Raw genomic sequence first — 15707 nt, 5'->3', positions numbered from 1 at the left:
GAAATACGACGTCCAGACAGATAGTGACATATTCTGCTCTGTTTAATGTAGCAGTTACAGCAGTAATAACGGAGATAAATCTGTGTGGAGCAACGACGCGGGATTAAAAATGCGCTTTAAACCTGTTTACCATGTTCTGAATTGATTGGCAGCACGCGTGGTAAATTCATGGGCTCCACTGGACTGTCGGGGAATAATATTTTCTCCTGACAGCTCTTCATGAGTTGATATTTACAAAAAGTTTGTGTTATTTAAGAAAATCTCTAAAATTTAAACTGATTAAGAAATATTCATTTAATCTAAAGTCTACAACAAATAAAAAGGTGGAGAAATCACAAGAATGAGGGTAAATGAAACACACCACTCCGATGAAGCTTGGCGATATCTTTGACATTTTAAAAAGAAATAAATTACATAATAATAAATAAAAATACATAATATTAATATCAACATTACTGTGCTAAATCAAAATTAATATAGTATTCACACACTGTATTGTTAAAGAAAATGTGTAGATGTATATAGAAGGACAAAAAGAATTACAGACACTAACTAAATATATTCTTAATATTTAATATATATACAGTATGTGTGTGTGTGTGTGTGTGTGTGTGTGTGTGTGTGTGTGTGTGTGTGTGTGTGTGTGTGTGTGTGTGTGTGTGTGTGTGTGTGTGTGTGTGTGTGTGTGTGTGTGTGTACTGACTAACGGGGGCATTATGTCTCCCTGTGTGTCTCTGCAGGTGTGTTGCAGTTTCGAAAACGGCGCCAAAAGAAAAAAGGAACCATGAGGACGAAGAATTGGACCCAACAACACGTTTTTGCTTATCATGGAAGGTGACTACAGAGACTGTAGGAGAAACCCGCGAAGGCCCTCGTGTGTAGCAGGATGGGAACAATATGCAGGATAAGATAAAAAAAATTTTAAAAATTTAAAAAAACAAACAAACATCTGTGACGCTCCAGGTGACTATTTACCTGTACAGTATTAGTAAAAGGCACATTTGTTTTATCTTCAAAACACAGCAGCCGATGGGTTTCACTAGTGATATAACTAAGCTGGCAGTATTGGAAACTAACAGCACGACGGCTGACAAGATTGGTGCAACAAAACCCGCACAAACGACGAGGTTACTACACTGTTAAATCCAGTTACGCTAGTTAACCTCCAAGTATGTGCACCACTGCGCTAAAAACCAAGGCTGTGGTATTTTCATGAATGCACCATTTCCACATGTTTAATTCAGTCAAGGTGTTACAGGGTGCTAATATTGACAACAATAATAAGAACAACAGTAATAAAGAAATTAGTTTGTACATCAGAACAGCAGATGCGTCTCCGCTGGTGTTCACTGCATAGTTTTGTCGCGTAGAGCGGATATTCACATCCCGCCGCAGTAAATCAGACTTTGTGCAGCCGTGATTTTGTGCTGCAGTGAAAATAAACAGCTGAGAGTCTCCGCAGAAGCTCCAGGAATCTGAGAAACTTCAGAGATTATCGACAATTAAAGCTGAAGGAGCTGGACTGTTACTTTATGGCTTTATGGCCCTCTTTCACCCCGTGCACGTGCGTGCGTGGCGTGCTTTTGTGTGTGCGTGTGAGAGAACTCGGGACATTTATGGCTTTATGACTCTTTATGACTCCTTGTAAAGCCCGAGGAATGGCGACGAAGTGGAAAACAGGCCTGCAGCAAACAGACAGCAGAGGAACAAACGCGCTGTTCTGTCCAGTTCATCTGCGGTTCATTTGTCCCGCTGCACCGCTCCGAGCGCCAGTCTCACTGCTTACTGCAGGAAACACGCTCAAAACCAAACCTCGCATTTAAGATCATCAACTTAATTTAAAAAAAATAAATAAATTGCAATTATAATTTTACGGGAGAGACTTTTGGCGAAAAAAAGCGTCTTTCTGAAACACATTCAGGCTTTTTCAGACTTAAATCCAAATTTTGAAAAAAATAAATCTTTTCAGGGTGAATTTATCACTATAATTTGCGAAGAAGAAAAAATCTGTTTGTTCAAAGTCATAGGAAAAGAAATTCAATCATTTATTCATTCATTAAAGTGTTTAACTGCTTTTTTTTTTTGATTTTATTTTTTTTTTAAAGACAAATGCTCTCACAAACAACGTGGTCAGGTGGTCACTTGTATATTTGAATATCTTATAACTCTGTTTTTAACCCTTGAAATTAAGAAACTCTGCTGTGCACTCGTGCTTGTGGTTGTGTTAATGTGTAAATGGTTTCCAGGGCTGAGCGCGTCCTTCAGGTACCGTCAGCACGCGCTCTGGGTCACTTCACTCGACTTTTACTGGAGGGCATCGGCCAGAAGCCGGTTAAACATTAACGGGTAGATGAATGCGGCATCACGGGGAGCGACGCTTGTTCCTCTACAAGTTCCTGAAGCGGGCGGAGGATCTAACAAACACACTCACCTAATAATAATAATAATAATAATAATAATAATAATAATAATAATAATAATAATAATAATAATAATAATAATAATAATAATAATAATAATAATAATAATAGTAATAAAACGTATTAGTGTGTTCACTGCTCTTTGATAATAATGACTTAGTTTTAATTTAAGTTATCTAAAACCAAATGAGCAAAATGCGAGTAAAGTCCGTGTAGTAAAACTTCATTCATAACTATCGGTGAATGAGACATTAATACATCTGGTGAATAATGAAAATAATAGTGATAATCATAACAGTAATATGGAATTCCCCTCTGAAGGATTACTACCGTCCTGGTAATCAAATTTTCGCAACACAGAAAATCCAATCGAAGTATTTGCATGTCAACTAAAAAAAAAAAGATGAGAGAGGGAATATTGATTTTCTATCTGATCTTAATGCACTCAGTAGATTCTGAATGTCGGATTAAAGTCAGATGGAGCTGGTGTCATAAATTAAATACAACTCTGTGTATTCACCCCCACCCAGTCTGCACAACACAAGGGCCTTTCAAAGGATCTCACACACACACACACACACACACACACACACACACACACACACACACACACACACACACACACACACACACACACACACACACACACACCTGGATGCATAGATTTAGTGTTGAACACAGAACGCCTGGAAAAATGATGAAATCACGAGGCAAGGAGAATGTATGATGTTTATGCACGTGCAACACTCAAGAGTCGCGCGGCGGTTTGCATCTGTACACTGAGAACAACGACCCTGACCAATCAGCACAAATCCTGAGCGTCTGTTTCCGTGAACACACACACACACACACACACACACACACACACACACACACACACACACACACACACACACACACACACACACACACACACACTCCAACTAGAGTTGTGTTTGCGTGTTTCAGTGCGCGTGCACGACTTTCTCCACGCCTCATTCACCACAGTGTAACAGCAGCCAGGCCTAACCTTGAAGAGAAAACGAGGGAGAGTAACTTCTTTCTCTCTCTCCTCTCCCTCTTCCAGTGCCACAAATCTGTCTCCCTGCATGTTTACATCAAAGGCGGAGTGAAAGACAGAAACCAACAGAGGGAAGAAAAAAAAAGACAAATGCGTGCTCATGTGCGCAGACACGCGCTCTTCTTCTTGCTCACGTGCACTGCAGTGACGGCAGAACACTCGGCCTGAAAGCCTTTGTGTGTAACCTGAGGGAGGAAAAGCGTCCTTGTCTGGTTTGGTACTGTTGTCCACGCGACGCTAGATGGCGCCAGAGCGTTTTGGTGGAGGAAAGCGCAGCACCTCGGCTGATTTTTCTGAGAGAGAGCGTGAATCCGTTTTCTACTCCACGGAGGAACCGACACAAAGCTTTATGAACTCTGGTTAACACAACGACTTGCTGGAAAATCACAATTTCATTGATGATTTCTACAAAGTAAGATAGGCTGACCACGTTTGACACAGATTTAGGATACTGAGATACGCTCCCTGATAATTTATGTAAGTTGAAGCAACGTCCTTCCAATGAGAATTCAGTTTTTCAATAAAATACTATCTCTGTGTGACCAGGGACAAATTCAGAGAATGCTCACAGCTACCACCTTTTCGTGCGAAAGATATTCTCTCTTCATCGTTTAGTTGTACAAATAACTTTTGTGGGATTTATTAATTTCAGTTCGTCACATGTGGGACTAATAAAGGTTTTTCTCATCATGATGCCTAAAATAAAGTCAAATCAAAACACAACAACACGATAGCAAAGTCTCGGGACAGATACACTGATAAATGAAAACATCCTAATTTTAACGTTTAAAAGAATCCTGCTTTTACAACCTATATCACGTGTTTAGATAAGTAAATAAATAAATAAATAAATAAATAAACAAATAAATAAGTAAACAAATAAATAAGTAAATAAATAAGTAAATAAATAAATAAGTAAATAAATAAATAAATAAATAAATAAATAAATAAATAAATAAATAAATAAATAAATAAATAAATAAATAAATAAATAAATAAATAAATAAATAAATAAATAAATAAACAAATAGATAAGAGATGTTGTCTTGTATTTATAAAACGCCCCGGACAAGAAGTAAAAAGTGGACATGTTTGGTTACTCTGTGATTAGAAGGCTGGATCAAGTGTGGTTATTTTGTAAATTGTTCACTTTGTGAAATGTATGTTTATGTGAATGAATCTTTATTAATAAACCAATTAAATGTACTTGTGCTCTGTGATTATTATCGCACACAGTTAAATCAGTTGCTGCGCATTGAGATAACAGCTCATAATAAGACGCCATTTCATGTCATGATATGATATGATATGATATGATATGATATGGTATGATATGATATGATATGATATGATATGATATGATATGATATGATATGATATGATATGATATGATATGATATGATATGATATGATATAATATAATAAAATATAATATAATATAATATAATATAATATAATATAATATAATATAATATAAATACAAATACGTGTTGAGGGCTGTGTATACATATTATAAAACATCATTGAGGGTATATAATAATTGAGGTACAAAGGCTGATATGTAAAAGTGTAAAAACAAACATTTTAATGAAACATACGTCTTCTGTATCTACTAAGACAGAAGCGGGAATGTCCAGCAGTATACGGATCAGTACCTAGTGAATCACACAGGAAAGAAAAACCGAGGTGCAGATGATCAAAAATACACCGTTTTGCGTTATTAAAATATAATGTGGCTCTTTGCCCCTATGCAGAAATTATTGCCTCAAATTTGTGTCTGAGTTGTGTATGAAACCGAGTATCGTTTTCAAAAAGAAAGGATGTTTGTAACCTGTGTCTGCTCAATAAAGAATATTATACCCCAAAAACTATCCAGTACAAATCCATTATTACATCTGCAGACTAAATGTGGTTTTATAATGTATATTTTGACAGCAAAAATATCTGACGGAGTCATTAGGATTTAATCGGAGCTGTGAACTAAGTATACGAATAACCGTTTTATTAGATCTACACATAGACACAAATCTCATGTGTGCATCTCAATATTAATATGTGGATCAGTGTTTTAGATAAAACAACCAGTTTTTGAGTTTTTCTGGGGGAATAACTGAGTGGGGGTTGTGTGTTTTCATGTGAGTGTTTAGTAATGAGGAGAGGTGTTTGATATTTGATACAGCAGCAAACTGGAGACCACAGAGATGACAGGCAGTGTGTGTGTGTGTGTGTGTGTGTGTGTGTGTGTGTGTGTGTGTGTGTGTGTGTGTGTGTGTGTGTGTGTGTGTGTGTGTGTGTGTGTGTGTGTGTGTGTGTGTGTGTGTGTGTGTGTGTGTGTGTGTGTGTGTGTGTGTGTGTGTGTGTGTGTTGGTAAAAATTGGTGAAAAAAAACTCACACAAAACAACAAAACAAAAAAAACCCTGCTCGCTTGCAGGGAGGAAATGAGAAGGGGAAACAAAGTCATAAATGTGGGCTGGACTGACAGACAAACATTCCTGTGTTTGCACGCATAACACGCACACAAACACGCACACGCACACGACATGCCAATCAGCTGAAACAACCTGGAAGCTCTTCCCCTGAGTTCTGGAAACGAAACAATTACAAAAGGCATGGCAGGAAAGGGAACCACAAAAGAAAGACAGAAGCACAAAGGGAAGAGTTGGAGGAGGCTCGCACCTGCAGCCAGGTGTGCACACCAAACATGGCGCAAACACTAAAATGCATTTTAAAACAAAAAGTCATACTCTTATGAAGAAAGACAAAAAATGAAGTGATCGCAAGATATCACACACCTGCCCCAACATCAAAGCCAGACTCACTGTCATGGACACATCCCTCCTGCCATTCTTCCCCTCATCAGCCACGGCTTTGGATATAAAATACACCAACTAATCTTCCGGATCTCAAGCAGCCTATCTAATCCCGCCACTTAGCCAGCCAATTCATCTGGATAATTCATCATGGAGCCTAATCCAGTGAGGAAATGCTTTAATCTAAGAAGGAAAAGTAACACCTCATTTATAACCTTAATGCACCAAGCAGAAGCAGCACAGTCACGCAAAGCTCTGCGCGCTGATTTCTGGTTTTCAACAATGCAGCAGCGGCAGCGGCGGCGCGCGGGCCGGCTGACCGGAGGAGGAAAGTGCGCGGACGGCTCTTACCGTTTTGTTGATAATCCGTCACGAGCACACCTGCCGCTCACTCCCCACGTGCGTGCAGACAGGCAAGCCGGGGCGCACCGGAATGACACGAGACAGCGCCTCAGACCGGACGGATGGATGATAATTGGGTGGAAGGGGTGAGGGTGAGGATGAGGAGGAATCGGAGAGCGGTGGAGGTGGCGGGTGGGTGCGTGTGGGGTGGGTGTGTGGGATTGGCATGGGGGTGGGGGTGGGCGGGTGAGCTCCGCGGTTGTCATCCAGCCGTCAAGACGTTGCCGTCATTTCCATCGCCGCCCTTGTTATCCTCTTCCTCCTCCTTCTCTTCTTCTTGACACATATGTGAAAAATATAAAATTATAAAATAAAAATAACGAGGTCATCTCTGTGCCCGTCTTTGGCATTCTTTTTCTTCCTCTTCCTCTTCCTCCTCCTCCTCTTCCTCCGATTGCAGCGGAACTTGTTTCTCATCTCGGTCCGTCGATTTACGCGTGGACAGCAGCAAGAGAGCAGACGGAGCGAGGAGCCATAGCAGAGGAGGAAGCGCACGAGGAGGAGGAGGAGGAGGAAGAGGAGGTGGTGGTGGTGGGTGCAGAGGGGGAGGGGCGGATTGCTATCGACACTCTCCCCCGTGCCACACTCACACAACTAGTATTCTCATTAACTAGTCCGTCTAATTAGCGCCAGCAGTTGGCGTCCCCGCCGCTTCAGCCGCGGAGCCGCCAGCCGCGGCAGCACCGTGCGAGCTTCCTCCGGCAGAAGCACGAGGAGGCAGAAGCGACGCAGCTCGGGCCGGAGCTGAGTGCACCAGCAATATAGCCACTTGGGAAATCATAAAAAGTTCATGTTCACGTTAAGCGCGTCCACATGACCAGCCCGTCGGCCAATCCCGGCGCGCGGCCACTCATAAACTTGTATCACAAAGTTGTAAATTTTCATAAAACAACAAGGAATTTATTGCATTTCTTCACGGAGTGCTGTTGGAGGGGAGCTGCTGCTCCTTCTCCCTTTTCTCATTCTCTGCGCCGCCATTTTCTTCTTCTCAACCATCTTTTTAAAAGGAAATCTTCGGCTTTAAAAACAGCTATCTTGATTTTGAAAAGCCACGTGAAGAGATTATATATTTTAGAGGAACATTTAATATAAAAACAAAGCCACTCGTAGATCTTTTAGGGGTCTTACCTTAATGGTTACAACTTGTAGCTGAAGCTGCTTGAACTGGTGTCCTCCTTTATTTATATTCCCAGTAAATATATATATATATATATATGAAAAAAACACGGTAGGGTTCTGTATCTGTCTCATAACGTGTCTTAATCAAATCTACCAGTAGCTTAAACAGTTAACAGCTTAAACACTGTGCTATTTTTAAATTATAGTGCGATCTGAGGGTGGAAACAATGGTAAACACGACTTGCACAAGTGCGCGTGGAAACAGAACGAGCTTGTATTTTGGTCACTTTGTTCAGATAATGTGTTCAATATTTTACTGAATTAACGTTACAGTGGAACACAGCTCGGTATTCACCGAAACGTCGCTGTCAACGCTTTTTGTCTCTATCCAGCCACGCAGAGGACTAAATGATGTATCTTACAATGTATAAAGAGAATAAAGAGAAAGATGACGAGGACTGCATTCTGCAGCAGCATCTCGGTGGTGATGGCGGCTTGAAAACGACGTGCGTAAAAAGAGGTTTCGCATTGCGGCACCGCGTCACCGTTTTAACGGCCTGCGGCCTTCTGGAGCCGCAAGATGCTGCGGAGGAGAACAAACGCAGTGGGCTCGAACACAAAAGTTATGTTTACAATTATACATAACCGAGAATCTGAAAATACCTTGCGATGCTCAAAAGATAAAGCGTTAGACGTTTCGTAGCGGCACCACCACCACCAGAATTTCAAATAAGTGCGATGCAGGATGCATGTCGTGGCACAGTAAGAAAAACGTATTTTTACTGATGATATTAATTCGCTGAATAATGAACGGAGAGAATTTCCCTGCGCATGGATTGAGCTTGCTGTGTGTAATATTAAGATAAAATATGTCAGCCCGTTTTTACTAGCTGCACCTTGAAACCACAAAACATTTGAGTGCATCCAGGACGGCCATTACGCGGTGTATCTCTGAGTTGACCCATTCAACGATCTGTGCCTCCAGTGAACAGATTTGAATTCATGCCAAGAATTATAATTTCTTTGTGCGTAAAATAAATCTTACACTTAACACACGGATATTTTTTTCTAATTTCACATAAAATCAAATTTTGTAGGAGAAGAAGCAACTGCGTTTGATTCATTTGTCTATTTAACCTCGAAAAACTTGATTTTAACCCTCCAGTGACCCACGCGTGACCCTTCTAAACTGTCTGGTGAAGCAGGAACTGAAGCTTCCTATTTGAGAACATCGACGGTTAAACTTTAACCACAAACCAAAGAGCCGCACAGAGCGGGAGGACAACCGGGCCGCTCGATCTGTTGCTTTCTTTGTGTGTTTGTTCCCTTTATTGGGGTTTCCGGCCTTTTCATGAACGCCAATAAAGACATTAGGACCTGTTGTAACACCCCCCTCGTCACACACCGTCCACTGCTTCATCGGCTGCTTCCCACAGACGGTCTTCCAGAGGCTGGCCTGGCTCCTTCGATGCGTCTTTTGAATTTTGATGGACTTTTGTGCAGCTTGGATGAAGCACCCGAAGAGTTTCGACCGCAGTGCTGCGCAGGTAAGACGGCCTGCGTGGCGGAGGGCAGCGCCTACAGCTCGCCAGTTGTTCGGTGATCTTGGAGTTGAAGGATCCGATCGGTCCGTCTGGAGGTTGTAAAGCTTACAGAAACATTTTCTGAGTTTTGTGTGCCACGAGAAATAATGTTGAACTTAGTATGACGAGGGATATTAAATTAGAATTTGTGTAATGTATATAGACATTATAACACATCTGAATCTTGAAAGCTAATAATTCACTTATGAAATGTTTTTGTCATAACTTCTTTCCCTTTCTCAGAAAATGATCAAGGTTAGGAATGATATGTTTGTTGATGTGTGATACACTGCTTTAATTCCAATAAAAATTACACAAACCGAGTTAAAATGTAGTTTTCATTTTAGAAACTCTCCTCTCGGAATTAAATTTGCGGTGTTTTTAGCGTTTTCAATATTTTCCCTTTATTTAAATAAGATCTGAAAAATGTCATATTTTCCCCAAATAAAACCTTAGAGAGGACTTTTGCACATCTGGAATACTTTAATATATACCCGAGAAAGAAAGATTGTGCAATTCTGTCGTCGGATTGTGGATTACTCACTGTTTTCACTGCTAACATTTACTCATGCGAAGTGTGAGTAATAGTGAATTATCATGTATTTGCCAACGGAGGGTGCACAGTGTAAATGTTGAAGCTTTATGTGAACATTTCCGACCAATACAGAGAGGAGGAGGAGGAGGAGGAGGAGGAGGGGGAGGAGGAGGAGGAGGCTCCTTCATACAGGTAAAACTGTAAACAAGGTGAAGGTATTTTAGGAACGCACTGAGTTCACACATTACTGGGCTTTATAACGTGTAAAGTAAAACTGTGTGTGTGGTGGTGGTGGGGGGTATTTCTAATCCATCTATCTATCTATCTATCTATCTATCTATCTATCTATCTATCTATCTATCTATCTATCTATCTATCTATCTATCTATCTATTTTGGAATATAGTGACCTTAAAAAACACCATTCATAAGTATTTAACTCTTTGGACTCAGACAGAAATCCACACAGTGTTGAAATCAGCGACCTTAAGATCTCGCCGCTCTGCTCACATCCTTTGAAGGTAAAAGAAAATATATCCGAGGCTTCCTGAAGTCACGTGACTTCAACGTAGAGGAATCAAATTCCTTCTCATATGGGATGAGCAGCCGTCATCAAGCGCAGAGGACAAGAGACAGCAGACATTTAAAAGATAGCATAGAGTCAGTTCATTTCGATTTTTTTTTAAACTTCATTTATTTTCGCTGAGCAGAAAATCTAAACGTGCTGTAGCCTCTTTGTGCAATGCTGCACCATCTTTATTGTGATTTGATCAACATCACTATAATCCTATAATCCCTTTTGCGTTTGAGAAGCTACATATAGGTTTTGATAAATTAACGGTTGTATGTATATATATATATATATATATATATATATATATATATATATATATATATATATATATATATATATATATAACAAACCTCCGTGTAAACACAAACTGAATTGTGATCATAACAAACACGAGTCTCCTGTGTGCTGAATCCATCTAATGTTAATTAGTTTTCTTTCTCATCTCTTCTTCTCCGCGGTTCTTTGACTGTAAACAGTTTTAGAGGACAAACGGAAACGGAACATTGTTAATGCATCCTTTGCTGTATCCGCTCGGCTTTGTCTCTCATATCATTAATATTGGACGAGCTTGTTTCTACAAATCTCATCTCTATTTTCCAGTAACCTCTGTATCACAACTCGTGAAATATTTAGCTTTTTTTTATCTTAAAGGTGACACGTTTTTCCCTTTTTTTTAATCATCCTAACATTTAGGTGGATCCTCGCCATGTCTTCATCTTTGCCGATGAATAAAAGCATCTCTGTCTCCATAGTAACCAGCATCTTTGCGTGAGAGAGTGAAAGGACAGTGCAGCTCGACTTGTTTGCAGCTGGAAGAGGCTCTAATACACATGAATAAAAGAAACATTTTCACCACATTGCAACATGCAGAGCAATCAGCTCAAGTTAAATATCAGAACAATTCAGCTCAGTCCAGATCAAACTGTTCACAGACCACAGGATTGGGATGTCACACGCTCTCATCTCTGAACCCAAAACTAACGTTGGCCTCCTCAAAGATACAATTAAACTCAGGAACTAATGAGCGCATATTGACAAATTGGTGTTTTTTAACAAGTCAGGGACTGTTAGTGACAATGCCTCAGTAAATTATTCATCAGAATCTTTTGTTTCTTATCGAGTTTAGCCATTTTGACTCTTGGAACATGTACTCTTGGACAGTTCCGTCTACAAGAATTGTCTTTAAACTGGCTTCATAAATAAACTCTGACTTGACTTGAATGTCCAATTACACATGTTTAATCTCCCTCCAAGTTTTTTTATTTTTTATTTTTTTTCCATAATACAATCCTATAAAGTGTCCCTTTGTTTGAGAATCATTCCAGCTCCTCCTCTTCCTCCTCCTTCTCCTCTTCTTCCTCCTCTTCGGGTCCTGCTGTCGGAGAGCCTCTCACGGTCCCTCTGTTCTCCTTCTTCCACTTCATCCTCCGGTTCTGGAACCAGATCTTGATCTGTCTCTCCGTTAGCCCGAGTGCGCGCGCCACCTCGATCCTGCGGTGCCTCGTCAGGTACCGGTTGAAGTGGAACTCCTTCTCCAGCTCCAGTGTCTGGTGGCGGGTGTAGGTCTGTCGGCCTCTGCGAGAGTTCGAACCTGCAGAGAGGAGCAGAAACAGAGCCGTCTGGGTTCGGTCATGCGTCCTGTTTGATCTGAAACCTGCAGCTCCGCAGTCGCTCTCAAGCTTCACAAAATCAAATGTAAAGAAACATCTCGAAGTCACTTCTAGTTCATTTGCAGATCTTTCTAAATGTCTCTCATCTCACAGTTAAAAGTGACAAATAACACATTGAAATAAAATACAATATATTCGCGTAAAATCTGCGTCACGCTGCAAACTGAAAATGCGATGTGACATCATCTTTGAAATAAATCAGTAAAATAACACAGAACCTTATTGAATCCATCGATTGTTTTTATTATGTAATATATACATTCTCAGAAAATAAACCGAGAATCCAAAACATAAAAGCAACAATGTGTGAATAAATATTGAGATTTTCATCAGCAGTAAGTGCCAAATGTATTTATCTGCCATGATGTATGTATTTACCCAAAGTGTGTGTCAGTGTGTTGCGACGTTAGAGACAGTAACATGACAGAGTTATTAGAAAAGCTCCTTTCGCTATTTCTTATCACTGATTGTTTAAGATTCCCTCAACTGGAATTAATCACATTTTTCACAACGAGCTGCTTTTGAGTTTTCACTTCGTAGTTTCTCCTTGAGTGTTCACTGTAAAAAGAAAACGGTGAAAAAAACGGTCTAAACACAATAACAACATTATAAATAAAAAATAAAATAAAAATGGAAATAAATAAATAAATAAATAAATAAATAAATAAATAAATAAATAAATAAATAAATAAATAAATAAATAAATAAATAAATAAATAAATAAATAAATAAATAAATAAATGTCTCTTTATTTGTTATGTTTTTCATCTATATACTTTTCCTGAAATTTTCATTTGTGTAGAATTTAGGTTAGTAGAAAAGATTTGCTCAAATGTTTGCAAGTTAATTTTCTATTAAATGAAAAAAATTATTCATTAACTGATGAGATTTTAAATGCTGCGTTTCTTATTTCTTTATTTTTCAGTCTTAACCGGCGACCAAAGAAAATGTGAATATCTATTCTGTACGGTGCTGATATCTTCCTGCTGTGAGTATTTGTTCTGTATCCAATATGTGGTCCGACTCAATGTTTCTGTTTATTTATATTGTTGTGGTGACAGAGGCTGTGATGTTGTGGCTTCCTGTGCTAATGAGCAACTAAATAAACTTTAAAACACTTAAAACTCTATTACACAACTCCTCAGTGTTTCAGCATCACAGTCAAGTGATTTCAATGTTTAAAAGATAAATAAAGCCTTATTACATTCAAACCACTCTGTTGTTGTTTGGTTATTTGCCTGAATTCTGGCTGGGTATAGTTGACTTGACTGCTAGTCTCTAATTCCACTTCCTGACAAACACCTTTGACCTTTGACCTGGTAAACACCATAAAACAAGGCCTCAATGAAGTGGTGTATCTGTGGTTTCAGCTGCTGTCTGTCTGAGCAGTCCTAACCGACTTTACACCACTTATACCACTGAAGATACAACTAATGACCAATCATTTTAAAGTAGAAATCAGACTCACATAGCTGCTCCAAAGAAGCCATGCAGGCAGCGGAAATGGGCTGCAGCCTTCAGCAGTCGTACAACGCCGTCTTTACTTTATCAAAAACGAAAGTGGAGGAAAACAACATTTCTGTTTCACTTGGTGAAGAAAATACTGGACTCAGTGTGGAGCGAGAGCGCAGAAACAGAGCTGACCTTTCGTCTTTATGAGGTCATGCAACGCCTGAAGGTTAAAGAGAAACTGGGTCACATTTTCACTGCTCCAGAGGTCGACTGTGGGCCACGCAAATGTCTCAACTGTGTTCCTCTGCACATTGTCCATGCTTTCTGCTGCTGTGTGTTTCAGTTGATTCAACAAATAAAACCACACAATTCTTTCTTCCCTTCTTTCTCCCACCTTCCCTTTCTCATCTCTGTTGTTTCTTACGGGACTCTCTGCTCTCTGAAGCAGTCCGACACACCCGGCGCTACATGGATCCGCCTCTCCATGTCTGACTGTGTGAAATAAATCTCCGGCACATAAATCCTCTGGCTTCCAGCTGCCTGTTTTCTGGGTGTAAATGAGATGAAGAGAGAAAATGGAAAGACTTTGATTTCTTATTGATTTTCAAGCTCTATATCTGACTCGGTGGCTGCATGAGCTCCATCCTGCACTGTAATTTGAAACAGCAGATAGGCTCACTGCACACGCTTAAAGCCGTGTGACACAGGCACAGACACTGAGACCTTCTTTGTTTAAAGTCCGGACAGTTTGGGATTGTGGTACTGTGAAAGGAGCCAGGTGGCTACGACATCACGTCACATACCAGTGGATTAATTCCAACAAATTCAGCATGAAGGATCCGAAATATGATGAAAATACGGAAACGAGAATAATAAATTTACAGTTAAAACCTTTCGGTTGTGAGAATGTTTTTAAAAAACACACACACACAGAGGAGCATCACAACAGTTAGTAACTGGTCTACAGTTCAAAAACCCCATGAAAATGAAATGTGAAAGCCACCTTGTGCTTATATCAGCAAACACTTATTGTATTTTAATTTAAGTTTTAATGTTCTGAATGATGTTTCAAACTCCAAATAAATAAAGTATTTTCATTTATTTCTTTTAATTTTAAATCGAAGCATCTGATCACAAGATGTGTGTTTCCAGGGTGAAAACACACTGCGGCCCACAGATAAAGAGAAATGAAAAACACATTAAATACTTCTCGGTGTGTGTGTTCTGGTTATTTATCGACAACTGTAATACAAGTATTTCCATTTGTGTGACAGTGAATTTTACACCTTCACTAGAAAGTACCTGCATTAAATAAACCTGTTTTATAATCACAAGAGAGTTTTAGATAGCATCACATTCATTTATATTATTAATTAGGCTTTATTTGTTTATTACTCATGTCATGTAAAAAAAGAAAAATAACTTTTAATCAAACAAGTGTCATTAGTTTTCTTCTCTTTGGTTTTGTCAAGGCAGCAAGCTCTCAGCACGAAAGCAGATGAAGGTAGGGAGCTGCACCTTCTAACAGTTGAGTCGATTTTCTATCCATGTGTTCAGTGATAACGTGAAGAAATATCCAGACCAGAGCAGCGGGACGTGTTAAGGAATATATTTTAAATTCAACCACTGCACACACTGTCCTCATCGAGAACTGAGGAAAGGGACACACACATTTTTGAACAAAACCAGAGGTAACTGCTCATTAACCTCTGGACAGCAGATCCGTTGTACCTGTATACAATATTACAATTTCTCAGACAATCTTTAAGTACTTCAAAAACACACGATGGCTAATTTTCTTCCAACCAGACAGCAAAACACATTTTTCTCTTGAAAGAACCGTAACAGCAACACATATCCAGTATAATGTCTGTGAATGCTGCATTTGTGTGATGCTTGATTTTTACAAGAATTTTCCTCCTGTGTATCCGAGTGAACAGATGTAATTACTGTACCGTGAGTATCTGCACTCGTTACTTCTAGCCATGGTATTTAAAGACGTCTTCAATGACCCTCGGTTGTGTGTTAAAGGCTGAGGTCTCGATATTTTCACCGCTCACGTCACGTTTCCAGACTCCCGCG

The 15707-nt window shown here is 39.6% G+C and overlaps 1 protein-coding gene across 1 annotated transcript in view; it reads right to left on the bottom strand.

The window, feature by feature from the left end:
- Window positions 1-11780: 11780 nt before the first annotated feature.
- The window catches only part of LOC308124884 (homeobox protein Hox-B7-B-like), a 6867-nt gene continuing 2940 nt past the window's right edge, over window positions 11781-15707 (bottom strand). Inside the window, exon 2 of the mRNA XM_080488241.1 lies at window positions 11781-12094. Within this exon, the coding sequence (XP_080344367.1) occupies window positions 11820-12094 (275 nt within the window). The 3' untranslated portion in view covers window positions 11781-11819. The remainder of the gene's footprint in view (window positions 12095-15707) is intronic.

Source organism: Lipophrys pholis, assembly GCF_963383615.2.
Source record: "Lipophrys pholis genome assembly, chromosome: 19".
Classification (NCBI taxonomy): Eukaryota; Metazoa; Chordata; class Actinopteri; order Blenniiformes; family Blenniidae; genus Lipophrys; species Lipophrys pholis.
This window is presented reverse-complemented; position numbering and strand designations above follow the sequence as displayed.